At 40.0% G+C, this 24,268-nt stretch overlaps 1 protein-coding gene across 5 annotated transcripts in view; it reads right to left on the reverse strand.

The window, feature by feature from the left end:
- Nucleotides 1-24,268, reverse strand: part of arnt2 (aryl-hydrocarbon receptor nuclear translocator 2) — a 462,386-nt gene that overhangs the window by 48,727 nt on the left and 389,391 nt on the right. For all 5 annotated transcript variants that reach the window (XM_043677623.1, XM_043677621.1, XM_043677622.1 and 2 more), the window contains one exon: nucleotides 16,280-16,448. In XM_043677623.1, coding sequence (XP_043533558.1) covers nucleotides 16,280-16,448 — 169 coding nt within the window. The remainder of the gene's footprint in view (nucleotides 1-16,279; nucleotides 16,449-24,268) is intronic.

Here is a 24,268-nt window from a genome sequence, read left to right on the forward strand (position 1 = left end):
AGAAGGATGTGGAATCTTTGGAAAGGGTGCAGAGGAGATTTACTAGGATGTTGCCTAGTATGGAGGGAAGGTCTTACTAGGAAATGCTGAGGGATTTGAGGCTGTTTTTGTTAGAGAGAAGAAGGTTGAGAGGTGACTTAATAGAGACATATAAGATAATCAGAGGGTTAGATAGGGTAGACAGGGAGAGATGGAAATGTGTTGCTGGAAAAGCGCAGCAGGTCAGGCAGCATCTAGGGAACAGGAGAATCGACGTTTCGGGCATTAGCCCTTCTTCAGGAATGGGAGAGCCAGGGAGAGCCTTTTTCAAAGAATGGTGACGGCGAGCACGAGGGGGCATAGCTTTAAATTGAGGGGTGATAGATAATAGGACAGATGTCAGAGGTAGTTTCTTTACTCAGAGAGTAGTACGGGTATGGAATGCTTTGCCTGCAGCGGTAGTAGATTTGCCAACTTTAAGTACATTTAAGTCGTCATTGGACAAGCATATGGACGTACATGGAATAATGTAGATTAGATGGGCTTCAGATTGGTAAGACAGGACGGCGCAACATCAAGGGCCGAAGGGCCTATACTGCACTGTAATGTTCTAATGTTCTAAAAAAAAAAGGCAGATAGAGTTCAATCAGGGCAAATGCGAGGTGATGCATTTGAAAGATCCAATTCAAGAGCGAGCTATACAGCAAATGGAACAGCCTTGGGGAAAATTGACGTACAGAGAGATTTGGGTGTTCAGATCCATTGTTCCCTGAAAGTGGCAATGCAGGTCAGTAAAGTGGTCAAGAAGGCATACAGCATGCTTTCCCTCTTTGGACAAGGTATTGAGTACAAGAGTTACGTTGTATATGGTCATGTTACAGTTGTATAGGACTTTGTTGTGGCCGCATTTGGAATACTGCGTACAGTTCTGATTGTCACATTACCAAAAGGATGTTGATGCTTTGGAGAGAGTACAGAGGAGATTCACCAGGATGTTGCCTGGTATAGAGGGCACTAGCTTTGAAGAGAGGTTAAATAGATTATGATTATTTTCATTAGAAAGACAGAGGTTGAGGGGGGAACCTGATTGAGGTCTACAAAATCATGACACGTATATACAGGGTAGATAGCAAGAGGTTTTTTTCCCCATAAGCAGAATTCAATTACTAGGGGTCACGAGTTTGAGTTCAAAGTGAGATGGGAAATGTTTGTGGGAGATATGCATGGAAAGTTCTTTACGCAAAGGGTGGTGGGGGCCTGGAATGCATTGCCAGCGGAGGTGGTAGAGGCGGGCATGATTGTGTCATTTAAGATGTATCTAGACAGATACATGAATGGGCAGGGAGCAAAGGGATACAGATCCTTAGAAAATAGGTGCAGGTTTAGATAGAGGATCTAGATCAGCGCAGGCTTGGAGGGATGAAGGGCCTGTTCCTGTGCTTAATTTTCTTTGTTCTTTGTTCTTAATATCTGGCTTTCAATAATATATTGTTATTTTACTTGTGCTGTCATTTTGCACTTAGAAATTTATAGCTTTTTGAATGCATCCACTGAAAATGATTTAAGAACTTATTCCCTGCTTTTCAATCTCAAGGCCATTCATACAGTTAATCAATATTACCAAGGCAACCTCAGTTTTTAGTCAAAAACACCACTGTGAATGATATTCTGTCCAAAAACAATAGATGAAGGAGAAAGGAAGATGACAGTGTACTGTTGCAAAGTTGTAAATTGGGAGTCAGGAAGTTAGAAATCGGTATTTGTAAAATTGTAACATGGGGAAAGCATTGTGTGGCCCCTTTAAAAAGATGGGGCCTTTTCTGTGCTTACAGATTTAAAATTGATGTCTATGTGTAGCAGCTTTAGAGCCTGCAATTACACAGAGAGCCTGAACTGAAACATTTGAATTGAAAGACCATACAGTTGGCAGGCCAAGCAGCAGTTTTTACCAAGACAACAGAGTTTTGAATTTAGCCAATCAATTTGAACCAGGCACTTAAGATACCAAAACCTATTAAATTTAAATCTGATGGTTTTGACAATATAGGACCAATGCTATTGTAAGAAATATTTATATGTCATCAAGGGTATAAAAGAAGGGACCTCAGAGACAGCTGCCATCTGCCAGAGCTAACGGTCCTCAGCTCTTAAGAGAGAATCACTGGCTCTCACAGCCTCATCTATGTCTTAGAGAAGGCACTATCTAAATAACAATGGCACCAATGACAGAGAAGGCATTCCTGATAAAAGATTTGACGGAGAAGGCCCAGAACATTCCAGAAGACACATAACCTAGATGTAATTTTGAAAGACTAAATTATATCTTTGTTATATGAATGGGAATGTATTTATTGGAACAGCATACCCTTAGAATCTTGTTTCAGTCAGGAATAGTTAATAGCGAGAAAGGATTTATTCAGTTTGTTAATAGTTTAGTTAATTTGTTCACTGTTAGAGTTAGATAAATAAATTGTTACTTGTTAATCTTAAAGTGAGTGATATGGATTTATTTTATTTAAGCATTAGAGGTTGCTGTTTACAGATTAGAGGGCGAGGTGCTTCTCTTTGATTATTTCAGTTTTAGATTTGGGGGGGGGTCAACTTATACTTTATAGCAGTACCTAAACTTAGGCTAAATCTAACGGTGTCCAGACATATATTGGAATTGTGGAAAAAATGTCATCTTATAAGACCATTTCTCTGCTCCCCAGGACCTTCTGCTAAAGTCTACGACTTGGAGTTAGATTTGAAAACTTTGGACAGCCTCGTGATACTTAACTGGGTGGTTTCCAGCAAACATCACATACATTCAAACCTAGGGGCAAGTGAGGACTGCAGATGCTGGAGATCAGAGTCAAAGAGTGTGGTGCTGGAAAAGCACAGCCGGTCAGGCAGCATCCAAGGAGCTGGGGAATTGATGTTTCAAGCACTCTGACGAAGGGCTTATGCTCAAAATGTTGATTCTCCTGCTCCTTGGATGCTGCCTGACTGGCTGTGCTTTTCCAGTACCACACACTTTGACACGTTAAAATCTAGTCTATTATCTGGGTAACTCCACAGCTAACTCCCTAATTACTCCTTCAACCCTCTGACTACCACCTTGACCAACCTTGCAGGCCAACTAAACCTGTCTACCCTCCTGAACAAAACCCAATTATCCTCCCAATCAAACCTAACTACTTCCTCAACCCATTTACCTCCTCGAACATTCAACTATACTCCAACCTGATTACTGTCTGACCTGACTATCCATTTACCCACTTTCTGCCTTATCCAACCCTCCATTTGTCTACCTCACTCACCCTATCCATCTATCCATCCACCTACACACTCATCCATTCATTAAATTTTAGACTACACCTTTAAACTTATGATACGACAGCTGGTGATGTGAAAACAGGCTTCCCCTGAATTTGTTTCATCAGAACTACCTGATGCACACGATGTCGCACATATTTGTGAAAAAGAAATATACAGGCAATCTCTGGGTTGTGAACAGGTTCTGTTCTTGAGTCTGTTTGCAAGTCAATTCGTACAAAAGTAGGAACACAATGCAGGACAACATAAAGCAATTCATAAATACAGGAAATGTTTGCATATTGGATCTTTAAAGATTACAGCCTTGTAAGTACAAATGTTTGTAAGTCAGACAGTTGTTTATCAGGGACTCACTGTACGGCAGTTGAGTCAGGGTAGTTTTCAAACATGGCTCAATCTGACTATTTTTGCCATGTGATCCAGGCTGTACTTATTCTATTACTTTTTTTAAAACAAATGTTTTACTAATCCATTAAGAGATATGAGAATATCAAGTAGAAAATGAGAAAGATAATTTGGCCCCTCAGATTTGCTTCTTTTATGAACCAAGCATTACCTGATCCTATCCTCGGCTCTACTCTGACCATATCGTCTTACGTCAACCTTGCTCTATACTTTTCTTTGAGCATGACAAACCAACAAATACTGAATTTTGCTTTGAATGCATTACTTTTTCTTTTTGCTCTTGGATAAATGATTGTAGGAGAAAGTGAGGTCTGCAGATGCTGGAGATCAGAGCTGAAAATGTGTTGCTGGAAAAGCGCAGCAGGTCAGGCAGTATCCAGGGAACAGGAGAATCGACAGGATAAATGATTGTAACCTTAAGTAACCAGTTCAGTGTGCTTTGGAAGGCATACCCAAATCTCTCCGTTGACTAACAGTTCCCGATTAAGGGCTTTTGCCCGAAACATCGATTTTCCTGCTCCTCGGATGCTGCCTGACCTGCTGTGCTTTTCCAGCACCACTCTAATCTAAGCTCTGTTTTTGCCTCAGTGTTGAGTTTTTCTGGACCTTCGTGAAATGCATTGAGACTTTTTTGTGGAAGTGTCAGATTCACACTGCTTTATAAATAATGAATTCAAGCCTCATTCTAAAGTTTTGAGTATACAATACTGATAAAACCTTAAGTTATGTACGGCCAGTGACTTGAAATAATTCTGGGATTTGCATATTAATCAATCAAAACCTGCACCTCCATTCTAACTGATTAAAGTCTTAATAGCCACTTTAGATGTGTTCAATTCATTTGCATTAGCTGTATGACCCTTTGATCTTTTACTTATGAATTCTGTGTCTAAGGTCTCCCTCTCTCACTAGCACCTGAAAGAGGAGTGAGGTTCTGAAAGCTTGTGTTTTCAAATAAACCTGTTGGGCCATAAGTGGTGTCATATGATTTTTGACCCTGTCCAACCCAGTCTAACACCAGCACCTCCACATAATATAATCTGGGCCAACATTTTAGCAGGCATTGAGAGAAAGTTGAAAAATATTTATCCCTCAACCAACAAGTGAAAAACAGATCATTATTACATTGTCCATTACACTGCGTAATTTTCCAGTCTTTTTCCTACATTTCAACAAACAATGACTATACTATAAAAACTACTTAGACTGGCGACCGCTTTACAGAATACCTACATTTTATCTGCAAGAATGACCCCAAGCTTCCAGGTGCCTGCTCACTACTGTAAGGCCAACATTTAGGTCTTAGGTTTGTTGCAGTTCTCCAGCAAGGCTTGGTGCAAGCTAGAATAACAGTGTCTTGTTTTCTGCTTGGGGAGCCTGTAGCCTTCTAGGACTCAATACTGAATTCAATATTTTCAAGATCTAAAATCTTTTTTCCACATCCTTTATCCAAATCATTTCAAATATGCAAAAATATCTAATTACCCTTCTTGAAAAATAACACATACATAATCGCCTCCAAGACTGAATAAAATACAACTCTGCAGTATGGAAGTAACAGTAAATTAAGAAAAGATTTAGTCACAGTTTGTGGTTTCATATTTTAGTTGCTTCATTATTCACGAATTGTTCAATTAGGTCTGCAGCCAAAGTCTTGGGAAGCCTTTGGTACTGGAGTTTCTTCCTGGATCAGTTAAGGCTGGTTAAATTTTTTTTACTGGAGACTGAGGTGCAAATTCAGATAATTTTGAAAACTTGCCACTTTGGTGTCAAGACCTTCCAATGCATTTTCAACTCTTAGACAAGATAACCTCAGAGGAAGAGAGAGTGGGCTAAGTCTGTGGCACGTTCTCTCTGATTGTCCATGCTTAAAATCATTTTCTAAAACACTGACAAACTAGATCATGTGAAAGCCCTTTGAAAGGCTGTCTCCATCTAAACAGCTTATTCTTTGCAAATGCAACACTGTTGCTGTAGCCAGTGACTTTTGCCTTAAAAAGTGTTCTTTGCAAAAAGTTCAAAATATTAATATATACATGTCCTATCAATGAAATTATGAATTAATATTTTAGACAATACATTGCACAGTTTGTATCCAACACAGCCTATGATCAGTCATTGTCTGTGCAGGAACTTGTAACACGCTATTCTGCTTAAATTACTTCAGATGTACATTCAACCAGAATTGGAACTTGAATTTTAGATTTTTTTTGGCAGGTTTCTGTCTTGTGAAATGATAACTTGTTGCCATGGTGGCCAACCCTGTTTTAAGCATCATCTAGTGGGGCTCAAGAGCCTGACTCTGGTCTGAAGTATCTGTCAAATTTGCTTGTGTTGGAAAACAGTGGGCTGAAAAAGCACAAGGGAGTTACCAAGGGAGGAACCGGTGGGGGATGCTGGGTCTGGGTGAAATGCTGTTCAGAGGGTCGATGCAGACTCGATGAGTTAAATGGTCTTCTTCGACACTGTAGAGGTTGTATGATTCTAGAATACACAAACCTCCATGTTGCTTTCACCTTCTCCCTGAGAACATTTGATTGGCCAAACTGGGAAGCATGAGCAGATCGCTTTTGGCATGCGGTTGAGGAGATATGACAGGTGTTCCCATCGGTCTCCAAAACAATAGTTTCACTCTGCAACATATAATGTGAACAGCATGGAGTGGTGAAGAACAAAAGAGAGAACATTTGCGAACTCTTTTCAGGTCCACTCGATCACACTTACAAAAGACAGATGTTGAATGCTTGTTCTCTAGGGCCCACACATTGCTGCAATATTGTGTAATGTGCAGAATTAGAATTGATTAAACTCCCAGAGATCAATTCATAACATGACACAATCCCCAATTGGCTGCAGCACAGAAAGAGGCCATTCAGGCCATAATGTCTCTGCTCACTCTCCGAAGGAGCAATTCACCCATGCCACTCCCTGGCCTTCTTCCATACCCTTGCACATTCTTCCTTTTAAATACTGAACCAATTCCCTCTTTGGCGGTGCATTCCAGATCCTAACCACTCACTGCGAAAAATCTTTTCTTCAATTTACTATTGTTTCTTTTACATATCGTCTTAAGCCTGTGCCCTCTCAAACTTGATCCTTCCACCAAAAAGAGCATGTTTCTCCTTATCTATGCTTTGCCCAGACCCCTTGTGAATTTGACCACCTCGACCAAATCTCATCTCAACTTTCCCTTTTCCAAGGAAAACAAGCAAACTTCTCCGATTTATCTACATAGATTAAGTTCCTCATTGTCGGAAGCAATCTCTCAACCTTTTAAGCATTGGATTGATGTCTTTCACATACCTCTGAAACTATGGTGCCCAGAACTGGAAACAATACTGTAGTTGATGCTGAATCAGTGTTTTATTACTAGTTTAGGAAAACCTTTTGCTTTTGCCTCTATTAATAAAGGCTAGGATACTGTATGTTTTATTAGCCATTCTCTCAATCTGTCATTGAGTCTTAGAGTCGTACAAAACCATTCAGCCACCTTCAATGATTTAAGCACATACACACCCAGATCCCTGTGCTACTTCAACCCCCTTAGAAGTTTAAAATTCCTTGATAGCAAATAAAAAAAGCAGCTAAATGAAAGCTGAGAAAGGGATGAACCTTTAAGTTTTTGGGAAGAATACAATGAAACAGCCTGGTTTGGTAATTTGCCAAGTGAAAGATTTTATGCATGATTCCACATCATCATACACTGTGATCAAATGCTTTTGCGTGACTTAGTGATAGGAAGAATATTATTAAATTGACGAGAGTGCAGAGCAGATTTACAAGGATGTTAGCAGAACTGGAGGGTATGAGTTCTAAGGAGAGGCTGGATAGGTTGGGACTTCTTTCACTGGAGAGTATGACTTGATGGATGACTTTATAGAGGTTTATAAAATCATGAGGGGTATAGATAAAGTGAATAGCAAAGGTCTTTTCCCTAGGGTAGGGGTATTCAAAACTAGAGGGCTTAATTTTAAGGTGAGAGGCAGAAGATTTAAAAGGAACCTGATTAGATTAGATTACATTACAGTGTGAAAACAGACCCTTCAGCCCAACAAGTCCACACTGACCTGCCGAAGAGCAACCCACCCATACCCCTACATTTACCCCTTACCTAACACTACGGGCAATTTAGCATGGCCAGTTCACCTGACCTGCACATCTTTGGACTGTGGGAGGAAACCGGAGCACCCGGAGGAAACCCATGCAGACACGGGGAGAACGTGCAAACTCCACACAGATGGGCCACCTTTTCACACAGAGCTGCAGAGAAAATTGCAGTTATCACATTTAAAAGATATCTGGATGGGTACCTGAGTAGGAAAAATTTAGAAGGATGTGGGCCAAACACAGGCAAATAGGATTAGTTTAGTTTGAGAAACCTTGCGTAATGAAACAGCCAAAATGTGGGACCATGAAGCAGGCAAGAAGAAGGTAGAGAACAGTCTTTAGGTACATGTAGTTAAAGTAAGTATTGAAGACTACTGTCTAATTGTAAGTTCGGTCCTTCGCTCTGTTATGGGATATAAGTATCACTGGCAAGGCCAGCTTTTTTTAACCTATCCCTAATTGCCCTTAGATAGCTCATCTAACTATTTCAGAGGTCAGTTAAAAATTCAGCTAAATGTTTTAGATCTGGAGTCACATCTGGGTAGGAGATTTCCTTCCCTAAAGGACATTAGTGAATCAGGCAGGATTTTATAACAATCAGTGGTGGTTTAATGATTGTCATTGAGACTACCTTCTTATTCCAGGCTTATTAACTGAAGTTAAATTTCATCACCTACCATGTAGGATTTGAAACCGGGTCCACAGAGCATTAACCTCAGCTTCTGGATTACTAGCCTTATCACTGGATTGTAATTGGTATTACAATATACAGTATTGTGGTAAATCTATAGGAGGCAGTGATGTACTGGTTATGTCATTTGACTGGTAATCTAGAACACCAAACATCCTATCCATGAAAATAAAGAAGATACACGTCTGGAGTTTTAGATTCCCCAAGGACAGATATTTTATCTGAGGAGAGGAAGACCAAGTTCCAGATTTTCACGACGATTTGAGTGAAAGAAAATCCCTGATTTCCTTCACGATTGGCCTTTCTTTAATTTCACTCTATTTTGGATTCTCTTATCAGAGTTAACAGGTTTTTGTATCCACCCTACTGAACTCTTATCATTTTATGTGCACTGATTAGGCCACATCTCAACTTTCTAATCTGCAGCAACATAAGCCATACTTATGAAAGCTGCCCTCATAACTGAACACCATTATTGTTCTGGTGAATTTGCCCAATACCCCCTCTGTGTATCCTACTTGAGCCTTAGTGACCAAAACTGAACCCAAACTCCAGAAGTGACTTGACTAATGTTTCATTTAGCTTAAGCACAATTGCTATCTCTTTGGGTTTCTGCTCCTTTAGAAGATAACAAGCAGTTCCATCAGCCAATTTGATTGTCTTTGACCACATGCACAGCTATTACTGGGCTGGGTTTCCTGGCAACCTCATGCAGTTTGCCACTTAGCCCCTTCTTATAGAGTCATTTAGCATGGAAACACATCCTTCCATCCAAGCAATCCACACCAAACATAATCCTAAATTAAGTTTGTCCCACCTGCCTGCTCCTGACCCATATTCCTCCAAACCCTTCTTATTCATTTACCTCTCCAAACATCTTTTAAATGTTATAATTGTACTCACATCCTTAACAAAAGCGGGTAGCTCCAAACTTCTGGCAGGATATTCAACTCAGGACACCATCATAAATGTGGAGCCATACTTCCATTCTGATGTTCTCTTACAACACAACTGTCAGAGGAAGGCCCCCTTTTCACTGCAGTCAGCTGCCATACTCTGAATTATAAAGGTCCTGACAGACACTTTGACAGCTGTTCTCAAATCCTAGGTACATCAGATAATTGGGATGTTAGAATGCTGGGAGGGTAAGGTACTTGATGGGTATGATGGGTAAGGCGATGCCGACTAGGAAGGATCCAGTGGAGGCAAAGGAGGTGTCAGGTCACATCTGAGGTCAAAGAGTTCAGGTTGGAACTAGCAGGGGAAAAAGACTGTCCCAGAATTTTGGGGGTTGGGAATGGGGGTGTCTGGTCGGGTCAGAACTAGTGGGTCAGAAGTAAGGTTGGATCCCTTGGCACGCTGGGTCAGGACTGGGCAGGGGAGGGGGGTATGCGTGTGTGAGGTTAGTATCAGGTCAGTGTAATTGTTAGTCAGGAGTTACACTATGCAATTTTAATTCTCTAAAAGTTTTCCTAAGTAACTATTTTATCTAAGTTCACTGGGATCAGCTGAAGTATCCAATTTAAATGGAGACTTTCGAAAGGTTCCAGGAATAGTGGAATTACTAAGCGAAATGCTCAATTTCCCAGGCAATTCCTTTGAAGAGTATTACAATGGAGATTCTGCAGGGTCCTGATGTACAACATCCCTCTATGCTGTAATACCGACAGTTGAGCCAGTGGAAAATCTGGGCTAATTTTTTTTATATTTGCTCATGGGATATGACTGTTGTGGAAAACTCATTTATTGCTCATCCCTAATTTCCCTTGAGCAGATGGACTTCCAAATCTCTTTGTTACTGCAAACTGCTTGGTTTCTCAGCATTCAGAATACACTCTGATCTATCCTCTCCTTATAACCAAATTGATGACCTCACAATGATCCAAATTTAATTCTATTTGCCATTGCTTTGTCTGCTCCTTTACTATCAACCTGTAAGGTTAGATACACAAATCCATCAGCCAAATTATAAACAAATTTGCTGAAAAGTTATGGCCCAGGAACAATTTTGTGCATTTTAATATATTTAACAGCTTGAGACAACAATGATCAAGGTGAATAGGATAGTATTTTGAATTTGGTTTAGTTAAAATTCCCAGGGTTTATTCTGATGTTTAGCATCTGGTCCAGGTAGCATCCAGATTTAATCCTCTTGCTATAATGGACTCTAAGTCGGTACGGAACAGACCAGGTTTGAGCATCATTGTTAGAGAGAGGACTTGATAAGCTAGTGTTCTTCATGACAAAGAATGGTAGATGTGTCACGAAACCTTTGCAGTAGAGTAATAAGACTCAGGTCAGAGACATCAATTTATGCATGCACAGGAAATATTTGATTACATGGAGAGGATTAAATCACTGGAAAGGGTTGGCAGCCAGAGTGATTGAGGTCAGGATACTACATTCATTTAGGAAACACAATGCTGAAATGGGAAGACCCACAGGGTTGGTATTCTGCAAGGACTAAATAAAATTAGCTGAATGGTGTCCTTCAGCAGAACCTATCAAAGTAAATTATTTTCCTGAACCCCCTTTCTGTATTTCTCTTCACCTTCAACTGTCCCTTTGAATAAGCCAATGGAAAACATTGCGTGCTGTCTCATGGGGTGGGGGGAGGGGTGGGGCTGGGGTGGATTGTGAAGACACCAAATAGAAGTTTGAAGAGTTACTAATTTATAATGTTAAAAGGTGCTATACCAGTCAATCCTGTTACAAGAGCAGAGCAGGATCAGTCAACCATGTTGTCTTTGTACTTAGCATCTTGTACGTTGTTCCGTTTGCTACTCAAAATTGTTCAAATGTATTTTCATCTAAATAAATGAATAGTAAACCTATTGTGTTATTGTAATATGACTGATGGTAGTCAACCTCAATGCTCTCAGCTCAATGAACAGCTGACTTCTACTCAATGCTACACAGTCCTATTTAACAAGAGGTGCTCAGCAATTTTATCATGCATCCTTCTTTGCAACCCAAAGAAACCCAAACATATAAACAGAAAACAGGAATTATCAGCAGTGCTTCGCTTGGAGGCCCACTGAAGATGTTACCTCGTAGGGTGACGAAACATCTGGAAATGAACCTTCCACCTCAGTGAGCAAACCCACATCCAGAACATCAACCTGAGCTACAAATCTTCTCAAAGCTCGCTTCCTCTGATCTTCAGCATGAACAAAACAACATTTTAATAAATGTTTTAATAATCTGCCTCTGTAGCTCAGAGAGTCATATGTATTTAGCTGTAAATGAAAAGATCAGTGGCACATGTTCACCTGGATCCAACTGACTGAACTTTATATAAGTGGTTTAAAAGAAGTATAGAGGGCTACATATCCACTGAGTTAGCTGGCACAACAAGTAGTTCAGATTGGAGAAAAAAGTTGTAAAATGATATTAATAGTCTAGGTGCAGCCAAAACTGTGGCAGATGGAATTCAATGTTTGGAAAGTGTAACATCATCTACTCAGGACCCAAGAAAAATAAGGCAGCAGTGAGAAAACAGGAACTGAGTAGGATCAGAGAAGCATACAGAAATCTCCAAAAGCTAGCAAACAGGCTTCAAAGAAGTTTATAAAGCGTCAACCTTTATTTCAAGGAGGTTGCAATATATAGGTTTGGGAGTTAAAATTGAAAATTGAGACTATATTCTTTGGAACTAGTTAACAAATTGAGGGCTGTGGAACCGGAGGATCAATGCCAGATTGGATAAAACATTGGCGTAAGGGCAGAAAACAATGAGTCATGATAAATAACGATTTTACCAGATTGAATTATGGCAGACAGCGGTATGCTTCAAGAGTCAGTGGTAGGGTCACAACATTTTTGATTGATGCAAATCACTTGGATATTGTAATTCAGAGTAAAATTTCAAAATTTGCTGTTGATACCAATCTTGGAAGTAGGGTAAACAGTGAGCTTATTACCAGTTGACTGTAAGGAACCACAGGTAGACTAACAGAATAGGCAGAAGAATGGCAGATGAGATTTAATTCGGAGAAGCGTGAGGTGATGCACTCATGGCTGAAAAAATAGAGCGAGACATTATATACATCATGGCACAGATCTAAAACATATGCATGGACAGAGACATCACGTGTATAGATTTTGAAAGCAATAGGGTACTACCAGTAGTTAGCACTGCAGCTGGGAATCTTGAGCTTCAGTACTTAATACTTGTGTATAAGATCAGGGATGGTTCACTGAAACTTTACAAAACTCTGGTAAAGGTAAAGTTGCCACGGTACCAGAGGACCATAGCGCTGCTCTCTCATTAGAGCAAGGTGGTAGGTTTAACCTGAGAGACTCCATGTCTCAGGAAAGGGGTAAGGTTGAGAAGGCAGGACCTTCATGGTAATGGAAGGAAATAACAAGGATCCAATTCTGGTCATGACATTTTAGGAAGGATGTGATGCTCCTTGAGTGGGTGAAGTAAAGATTTGCAAGAGTAGTCTTAGTGATGAGGAAATATAGCATCAACATTAGGTTGAGAAAGTTGGTGTTGTTCTCTCTTGGCACAAAGAAGATTCAAGTTCTAGGGCTTCTGCCATTTTGACCCCTTCCTTTTTCTCTCAATCCATTGCTGTACATCCCTCTATACAGGGCTCACAGGATTTGATAGCCCCACCTTTTGTCTTTATTGGAACATATTGGCCCTGTACTCTCCATATTTCCTTCTTGATTTAATCCCACTGTTCTGAGACAGATTTACCTGAAAGTTGCTGCTCCCTCTCCACTCTGGCTAAATCATCTTTGATTTTAGACCCAGCCTAACCCTTTTCCATAATAATCTTGAATCTTCTTTGTGGAGAAAGTAAGACTACAGATGTTGGAGATCACAGTCGAAGAGTGTGGTGCTGGAAAAGCACAGCCATTCAGGCAGCATCCGAGGAGCAGGAGAGTCGACGTTTCGAGCATCAGCCCTTCATGAAGAATAAAACTGATGAAGGGCTTATGCTCTCAGCTCAATGGACAGCTGACATCTATTCAATGCTACGCAGTCATATTTAACAAGAGGTGCCCAGCAATTTTATTATGCTTCCTCTGATCTTCAGCATGAACAAAATAACCTTATTATAATAATAAACGTTTTAGTAATCCAGTGTAGCCTCATTCCTGATGAAGGGCTTATGCTCGAAACGTCGACTCTCCTGCTTCTCGGATGCTGCCTGACCGGCTGTGCTTTTCCAGCACCACACTCTTCAACTCTGATCTCCAACATCTGTAGTCTTACTTTCTCCACAAAGAAGATTCAAGATTATTATGGGAAAGGGTAAGGGTAGATCTAAAATCAAAGATGATTTAGCCAGAGTGGAGAGGGAGCAGCAACTTTCAGGTAAATCTGTCTCAGAACAGTGGGATTAAATCAAGAAGTAAATATGGAGAGTACAGGGCCAATATGTTCCAATAAAGACAAAGGGTGGGGCTATCAAATCCTGTGAGCCCTGTATAGAGGGACATACAGCAGTGGATTGAGAGAAAAAGGAAGGCATATGGCAGGGGTCAAAATGGCAGAAGCGCTCGAGGAATACAGAATGTGCAAAAGGGAACTTAAAAGTTCGATTTGGAGAGATAGAGGAGGATATGAAAGGATACTTGCAAGTAAATTCAAGCAAATTTCTCAGATCTTTTATCGGTATATTAAGTGTTAAAGTATAACAAGGGAAAGAGTAGGGCCCATTCAGGACCACATTGGTAATGCGTGTATGGAATGAGAGGATGTAGGTAGAGTTCTAAATGAATACTTTGGGTCAGCGTACACTAAGGAGGGGAACAATCTGGGTTTAGAAATCAGAGAGAAGGTCTGTGATACAATTAAAGAAATTAGCATACAGAGAGAGAGGAGATTTTGAGTGGACTGACAGGCTTAAAAGTAGGTAAATCTTGCTCCAGACAGAATATAAGCCCAGTCTCCTCAATTTGTTTGCATAGGATAGATCCACAATCCCAGCAGTTGGTCCAGTGAATCTCTGGTGCATTCATTTTAGAGCAAGTATGTATTTGCTCAGGCAAGGGGACCAGAACTGCGCATGATACTCCAGGTGCAGTCTCATGGAGTTTAATATAGTTGAAACATTTTTACTCCTGTGTACTTGACAAGATGGACCAAATGCACTGTAATATAGAAATATAGAAGACAAGAGCAGGAGCAGGACAAGGCCATTTGGCCCTCTGAGCCTGTTCTGCCATTCATCACGATCATGGCTGATTGTCCAACTCAATAGCATAATCATGCTTTCTCCCCAGGTGCTAGATCTAGTCGCCCATTGAATACAATTTCAATGTTTTGGCATCAATTACTTCCTGAGGCAATGAATTCCACAGGCTCACAACTCTTTGGGTGAAGAAATGTCTCCTCATCTCTGTAACAAACCTGTGATTCAATCAACATCACTAAAACAGATTACTGTTTATGACATTGTCATACAAAAATTGGCTTCTCACATTACAAAATTGACTATACTTCATTTGTTGTAAAGTGTCCTTTGAGTTTTTGAGTCACGCAGTGTTCTATAAATGTGGAATTAGGTTTCTTTTATTTCTTTTCTTCCTTCTTTCCTCCTGTGATTGCAGTGAGGTGTGTTTGACTCTTGATTTTTGACTTCACAACAAGAATGCACAAGCAGTAATTCTTTCAACTCCCTTCTGTAATCTCAATTCTGACTATCACCAACTCTTGCTTCCTTACTTCCATCTATATTCAATTGCAGTATTCATCTTCAACCCATTGCCACCCATTTTCCAGTGTATCCTCACTTTAAAAAAAAGGAAGGAGGAATTAAGAATAGCAGGGTAAAGGAACGCATTTTACAGTGAAGTGGCAGAGAGTGGAGACACAGCAACAAAAGATGCATGCATCATTGAGAAAGTGTGAGGAAATGGTCCATCACACTGGCCACAGATGGTGAAAAGGAGTGTGGAACATAAAAAGCATTCCACTTTGTGGCTGGGTGCCAAGCTTTGGAATACCTTTCCTCTACATCATTCCTCTCTACCTTGCTTTCCCCCTTTAAAAGACACCTTAAAAACAAAGATTGACTCGTATCTTCTTATACATCTTAATGCCATCCTTTGTTTTATGATAAATCTCTAGGCACACTTAACAGAAGTATGTTAAATATGTTCTATATAGAAAACAGGAGCAGAAGTAGGCTATTTGCCGTTCAAACCTGCTCTGCTATTCAATATGATCACAACTGATGGTCCAACTCCGCACCCTGTTCCTGCTTTCTCTCCTGATATTTTAATCCCTTTCACCTAAAGAACCACAGAAGCAGAGAAAACCTGAGTAGGCCATTCGGCCCTGATCTGTTGTAGTATGTTGTTTGACTCTCAGGGATTTAGTTGGTTCTCATCTAATTGTTACATTGCGTTGGCAATAATAATCTACAGTGGTAACATAACTCTTGACATAGTACAAATATATAACAAGGAAGTATTAAGGACTCCAATGAGGAGAAAAAGACTTTGGTAAAATTCATTACCAAGCTGCAAATGACTAAAGACTAAAATGGAAATGGGAGTCGGATTCAGCACATGCAATTATACAGCACAGTCTATCAGCTATTTGTAATCAGGAACAGAAAATAATTCTGTGCCTGAATAGCATATTTAGCATCTCTCTCCTACACAAAGGTCCAAGAACAATTGTAGAGAAGTACAGCTGAAATTTGACTTATGTTAAATACATGTCTTAAGCACATACTAATGTAACACAATAATCTATTAATCTGGGAAGACGCTGACTGAATTATCTTGCTGGTTACAATTAGGTATTCTTACCAAAACCAGTGGATCGATTTGCCAGACTGGTATAAGAAGGTCCTCCTGGTGAAGATGTAGACACAGGACTGGACAGGGGACTGAAAGTAGATGGGTCTGCTGGGAAGGTGTGACTTGATCCTATGGCAAAAGGTGGTGATTGAGCCTTACTGGACTGAGAGGTTACTTGCTGCAAGAGATAATGATATTTTTAATGTGCAATTACCTTAAGTCTAAGAAAAAGCTTGCACTCTAAACAGCAGACATTCAATACATAAATATACTTTGAAATCTTAGCAAAGCTGGATAATGTAATACCAACAAGATGAAAATAATATGAATTGTACGTATCAGAGTGCAGTTCCTTAATAATATCTAAACAATATGCGTGGCTGATACCTACATGCCAACATCGACTGGAATTGAATTCTCGTGTTCTAATTTTAATATCAATTTACATTATTTAAAATAACCTAAATAAGATCATTAACATTACAACATAAGAATTTTCAATCCCATTTTTAACAAGCATATTTTTCATAAACTTATTATTATTTTTGTTGGACAAACTGTTTCAGGTATTAAGTCCTCTTCACACGTTGTTAATTTATCAATGGTAAGGTACCAGATAGTATCATTTTTCTTTTTGTGTATTCCTTTAGACAGCTAATATGCTCTAAACTAGTTCTTTGTCCAATATTTTCATAGCTTACAATTTACCTCTTTTTATGAATGAAACCCATACAGGTGTTTTAATTTTCCAGTTCCTTTTGGCTACAAGCCTTTTCATACCTCTTGTATTGTATTTTCACCACCCTTCACCAATACACAGGTACTGAACTGAAGACAGGAGAAATAAAAGCAGGAGCCTTTCAGCCCTTGAGCCCGCTCTGACACTCAATAAAATCACAACTAATTTGAACATGCGCTAACTCCATTTTCCTACCTACCATTCTGGGTCCTAATAATTCTTGACCGATTTTTAGAGCAAAATTCTATCTAACTCAGTCTTCAATCTTACAACAACTGCTCAGCTCCATCTGAAATGGTGACCTCTCATTTGCTCAATCTTTCCTCATAAGATAACCCCTTCATCCCAGAAGTCAGATTAGTGAATCTGGTCTGAACTGCCTCCAATGCAAATACATCCCTCCTTATAAAAAGGAGACCATAACTGGATGTTGTACTTTAAATGATGTCTCACCAACAACAAGCACGTTTGCAGAAAAACTTGCCGACTTTTATACAGCAAACTTTTGCAATAGAGGCCAAAATGTTATCTGCCTGCCTCATTCCTTGCCGTACACATGCTACCTTTTTGTGATTTATGAATAAGGGTATCCAATTCCTTGTTAACTATAGCATTCTGTGGTCTCTCTCTATTAAATAATACTTCAATTTTCTATTCTTCCTACATAGTAGATAATCTCATATTGTCTCACCTTACAGTCCATCTGCAAAACTTTTGCTCTCTCTTAAGCAATTCATATGCTCTTTGCAAACACTTTACGTTTTTCTAATTAACTAGCTTTCCCACCCAATTCTGTCGTCAGCAAATTAGGCTACAATGCATCCCTTCAATCAAGTCACTAATAAATACTGCAAACAGCTGAGGCCCCAGACTGATCCCTGTGGCACCCTGCTAGTTCCACTCTGCCAACCTGAAAATCGCTCATTTATTCCTGTTAGTTAGCAACTGCTTTATACATGCTAACAGATTAAACTTAACACTTATCTTCCATGGTAACTCTTTATGTGGTACCTTATTGATTCATTTTGGAAACCAAATACTCTACATACTGGTCTTTTTCCATCCAGCTAGTTACATCCTCAATTAAGTCGAATAAACTTTCTGCCTTTTGAAAATTAATTCTCCAGTCCCAAATTTGAGGGAGCAATATTCAGTTTAGTATCTTCTTTTTTTTATCTGATTGTAGAAGCTTTCCTGCTTGTTTTATATTTCTTGTTAGCTTACTCTTATATTTTACTATCTCTCTTATTGTGACATTGTAAGCCCTTTAATTTGATACCATCCTCAACTTCTTCAATTATATTTGGATGGTTCATCTTTCCACAGTTTTTTTAAATTCAGAATTCTGAATGGAAAACTCCTTAGCTGGGGGTTCTGAAATATTACTTTACAAGCCTGCCACTGCTTCTCTATCCTCCACTGCACCATTTCCATTCCCTGTTCCACTATTCTAAACCACACCTCCTAATGCAATAAAGACACCCCCTTGTCCTCACCTACTACCCCACCAGTCTCCGCATTCAATGCATCATCCTTAAATACTTCCACCAACTCCAACCAGATCCCATCACCAAGAACATCGTTCCCTTCCCACCTCTCTCTGCCTTCCGCAAGAACCCTTCCTTTTTACAGTTCTTGGTTTGAGCCACTCTCCCTACCAACTCCCCCCCCGACTGCCAAGTAGCTTCCCCTGCATCCGAAAAGATGCAAAACTGATGGCACACCACACCCTCACCTCCATCCAGGGCCCCAAACAATCCTTCCGGGTGAGACAGAGGTTTACCTGCCTATCATCCAACCTAGTTTACTACATCAGGTGTTCCCAATGTGATCTTCTCTACATTGGGGAGACCAAATGTAAACTTAGGGAATGGTACGTTAGGCATTTCAGCTGGGCCGCAGGGGCCGACCGGACCTCCTACTCACTGGCCAATTTAATTCCCCTAACCACTCCCTTTCTGACAAGAACATCCTTGGGCTCCTTCATTGCCACAGCAAACCACACCGCAAATTAGAGGAACAACACCTCATCTTCCGCCTGGGCAGCCTACAGCCCAGAGGACTCAACATTGAGTTCTCCAATTTCAAATAACCTCCCATCCTATCCATCGACTCTCTTCCCAGACCCTCTACCTCCCTTCCCTTCCTCCCATTGACTAAACAGGTCGTACCCTCTGCCTGTCCTCACCTATCTCCACTTCACCACACTGCTCCCGCCACTCCCTTTATCTGCAGTTTGCCCCATACCCACCCCCAGTCCTGAAGAAGGGTTACACCTGAAGCGTCGACTTTTCCACCTCCTGATGCTGCCTGGCTTGTTGTGGTCTTCCAGCCTCCTGCCTGTCTATTTTGGATTTCAGCATCTGCAGTTTTTTTTGTCTGTAATTGCTTCTCTATCGCCTTATTTTTTAATCTATTTTTCCCTTTCCACATTAGCCACCCTGTCTCCATACCTTTGCAATACTATTCTTTAAGATTAAGAAACTTATTTCAGACCCAAACTTCTCAACCTCAAACTGGAAATGCATGTTATGGTCAGTGTTCTCTAGAGGACTCCTTACCATGGGATAAACAATTAAACCTTAATATTGCAAATCCACGTCTAAAATATCCTTTCTTCCTGGTTGATTTCACAATGATTGTCTTAAGAAACTATCATGAATAATTTCTATAAACTTGGCCTCAAGGCTACCTTTGTCATTTTGATTTGCCCAATTTAACTGACGATTAATACCACCGATATTTATTGCAATTTCTTATGCCGTTATTTCTTGATTTATATTCTGCATATTTTTAGTGCCCTGAATGCCTGCCTTAGTCAGAATACCAACCTCAGCTGAGAACAGGGTCATAATTGGAACACACTGGGCTAGCTAAATTCAGATTCACACTGGTTAACAATCACCAATTTATGAAAGTAACTGAAATTAACGACAACAAGAAACCAAAGAACTGTAGATGCTGGAAATCAGAAATTTCTGGAACAACTCAGATTTATGGAGAGAGGGCAGATTTAATATTTTGGGTCCAGTGACTCTTCTTCACAACTTCTAGGGTCACTGGCCTGGAAACACTAACTTTGCTTTCTTTTCACAGATGCTGCCCGACCTGCTGAGTTTTTATATCAGTTTCTGATTTTGTTAATAACAAGAGTCAATAAGGAAGAGGCATAATTTCAAATGAAAGGCAAGAGGTTTACAGGGAATTTGAGGAAAATTGTTTTAACCCAGAGGGTGGTTGGGGTAAGGAATAGACTGCTGGCAGGGTATTTGAGGTGGGAAACCTCAACTTTTAAAAAGTACTTGAATGAGCACCTGAAGTACCTTCAGGCTAGGGCCTAGTGTGGGAAAGTGGGATTAGTGCAGGTAGCAATGTATTTTTGGTTTTGCTAAGTCCTGTGTGACACATCTTAGCGCAGCTGAGGTTCCTCCACCAAACATTGCCCAAGCTGACCTGATTGTGACTCTTTTGCAAGGAAGGAAGGAAGGAAGGGAGGGAACTTAGTCATTGGAATTCTGACAGCTTGTGGCATCATCATGCCTGCTTATGACAGAGGTATCAATCTGTTTCAATAAAGTGGAGATCAGAGGTCTTGAAAAATGTTTTGCTTTCATTACCACAGTAAGGAAAAAAATGAAATGATTGGGAAAAAGCATAGTGCTTTTGAGCAGGATCTTTAAAAGGTTGAGTGTGACTTTGAGATTTTTTCTACACTAGAGACGTATTTCTAAATTGTTCCAATGTAGAAGCAACGTGAAGGCCTTCCAATCTGATATGCTAAATACCTAATTTAGTATTCATTCAGATCTGCTCCAAAATTAATTTCAAATCCTAGTCTTCACAGAAGTCGAATTAGTTGCTTGAATAATATTACATAAAGCTACAATAGACATGGGTCTGGCTGAGAAAGGATACATTACATAGTGAGTACATCAATATAGGGAAATTGATGTGTATTGTCCTCCAGTCGAGAGTGAGTTTTTATTTTCTATAATTGTGAATCTTTAGTTAGAAGTAACTTTTTATGTAACACCCACTTTGGCAATTGTGCTGGAAATGGGTCATACGTATATTTATATAAATTGTTAAATGAGTTTAGCATGAAAATATTCCATACATTGGTTCTTTTCATGTACCATTAAAGAGCCAGGAATCGGAATGTTCATTTTTGTATGTAAATAAGGTTGTGATACTTACTACGAATTTTACAAAATTGGTTGAAGTCATGTACTCCTTAGAAAAAAAATTTTGCAACCTTGATGGTAATAATTTAGGTTATTGAACCTATCTTATTATTGCCATATTGCTCCTGCTTTATTACTGATATCAAACAGAAGGCATGAGATATCTATTGTATTAAGAATTATATTTTGATCGAACATCAATTGTCAAACTGAACCCAGTACTGAAGTTCAAACCTTGTTTGAACTGGTATGAGAGTTTTCTTGTTAAAATTACTTCATTAAGTATTCTACCACTTCCCCTCTCCCATCTTTCCTGAATATTTGATTAATGAATGGAGCCAGATTGTGCTGGTGGCACGGCCTTGCACAGTACACCATCATATGCTGAATTGCTCATCAAGCTCACATACCTTGTCTTCACATCAAGTAGCTATCACACTTATTGATCTGAAAAGTTCACGGAGGAAAGAAGCTGACATCTGGTAAAATGTCATTACCATAGGATTGTTCTCTCTCTAAATCATGTAGGTATTTATTGTCAAGTATGTTTTACCCATGAGTACACTAATACAGATCATTTATTCTGTGTAAGGACATACTTTAATGCAAAACATATGTGAGCATACACTAGAAAAAAGGAAGAGGCTTAGAAAGCTGAGAAAGCAATTGTGAAATTTTTCCCTAATGTTTTGGTAGATACATTTAACCATAGTTTCCTTATATAGAAATCCAGAAAACATAAATACAACAGTACTAAGTGTCAATTTACATAAGCAGTATTTCAACAGGTTTTTCCATTGAAAACTGATGTCAGTCATTCATTATAGCTTTTCACTTTAATGAAATGGGCCCTATTTACATTCATTACATTTAATCAAAACAGATTATGTAGAGTAAATACCTCATATAATTGCACAATCAAGTTATATGTCATATGCCTAAACAATTCACGAAAGAATGAGTATTGATCATGCATTTTTTGTGGTTGGAATAATTTAGTCCAGTAAGTAGTGTGTTCATGTTTATCTAAATGGAAAGATATTTGTCTCTTTCCAACCATACTATGCACAATTAGCACTGATTTTGTTCACTCAGCAATTGGTGCATGTAATTTGCTGGGCTGGCTGGAGTACAGAGCTCCAATCATTAAAATGGCCAAATCTTGCCTCTAAGGTCGGATGTGATCTTTCAAGAGATTTTTGTCTTTCATAGAAAAATCTTGCTGTAATAAATATGCTGAAAATTCTACAACACAGTTCACTTCAGGTCTTAAATGGTTATATTACAGTACAGTATGATCACTAAGCCCTGTTTGGGCTTAGACACACTGACTAATTGGAATTCTGATTTGGAGATGCCGGTGTTGGACTGGGGTGCACAAAGTTAAAAATCACACAACACCAGGTTATAGTCCAACAGGTTTAATCGGAAGCACACTAGCTTTCGGAGCGACGCTCCTTCATCAGGTGATTGTGGAGGGCTCGATCGTAACAGAATTTATAGCAAAAATTTACAGTGTAATGTAACTGAAATTATACATTGAAAAATTGATTGACTGTTAAGCCTTTCATCTGTCAGAATAAGTGATAGTTTCACTTCTTTCATGTGTAAATCACAAAACCTTTTTTAAAAGTTGCATTCTCGGGTTAGCTGTTAACAATGGTGATAGCTAGACAATATGTTGAAGGTGTTGGCCCCTTGTGTTCTCTGTCTATGCCATGATGTTTAGATTGATTCTAATTTAAAAAGTGAGATAACAGAGTCTTACATAAATTCATGCAGTTTTTGAGCTCAGAGTTCTACATGACTGCATGCAGTTTTTGAGTAAAGTACAATGTAACTCTGCAAGTACAAATTCACCCCACAAAATATATGTGTGCATGTGACGGACACCTGGAAGTACTCAGGGATGCCCTCACATAAGGGTGTGTGTGGGTGTCTGTGTGCGCATCTGTGTGTACCTGTGTCCGTGTGTATGTGAGAGTGTGTGTGTGTAGGAATATCTGTGTGTGTGTAGTGCAATGGTGATCACCTGTAATGTGACATGAACCCAAGGTCCCAGTTGAGGCCCTCCCTCTGGGTACGGAACTTAGCTATCAGCCTCTGCTTGGCCACTTTTCTCAGCTGCCTGTCCCGAAGTCCACCTTGAAGAATGGTCACCCGAAGGTCCGAGGCTTAATGTCCTGGACCACTGAAGTGTTCCCCAACTGGGAGGGAACCCTCCTGTCTGTTGATTGTTGTGCGGTGCCCATTCATCCATTGTCATAGCCTTTGTTCGGTTTCCCCAATGTACCATGCCTTCCTGAAGAAGGGCTTATGCCCGAAACGTCGATTCTCCTACTCCTTGGATGCTGCCTGACCTGCTGCGCTTTTCCAGCAACACATTTTCAGCTCCGGGCATCCTTGCCTGCAACGTATAAGATAGACAACATTGGCTGAGTCACGTGTACCTGCCATGTACAAGGTGGGAGGTGTTCCCACGCGTAATAGTGGTATCTATGTCCACAAGCTGACACGTTTTGCAGCGTCCACCGTGACTGGGTTGTATGGAGTTGTCCAGAGAGCAGGGCAGTTTGCTACGATCAATGATCTGTTTGAGGTTTGGTGGTTGTTTAAAGGCACGTAGTGAAGGCATGGGGAAGGTCTTGGTGAGGTGCTCATCCTCATTGATAATGTGTTGCAGGTCACGAAGAACATGGCGTAATTTTTCAGCTCCTGGGAAGTACTGAACAACGAAGGGTACCCTGTCGGCTGCAGCACGTGTCTGTCTCCTGAGGAGGTCATTACGGTTCCTTGCTGTGGCACGTCGGAACTGCCGGTCGATGAGTTGAGCATCGTACCCCTTTCTTGTGAGGGCATCCTTGAGTACTTCCAGGTGTCCGTTCACGTTCCTCCTCATCTGAGAAGATCCGGTGTATGCGTAGGGCTTGTCCATAGGGAATGGCTGTTTTAATATGTTTTGGGTGGAAGCTGGAGAAGTGTAGCATTCATGTAGAACTCTGAGCTCAAAAACTGCATGAATTTATGTAAAACTCTGTTATCTCACTTTTTAGATTAGAATCAATCTAAACATCA

This window comes from Chiloscyllium plagiosum, chromosome 36 (genome assembly GCF_004010195.1).
Source record: "Chiloscyllium plagiosum isolate BGI_BamShark_2017 chromosome 36, ASM401019v2, whole genome shotgun sequence".
NCBI classification, from domain to species: domain Eukaryota; kingdom Metazoa; phylum Chordata; class Chondrichthyes; order Orectolobiformes; family Hemiscylliidae; genus Chiloscyllium; species Chiloscyllium plagiosum.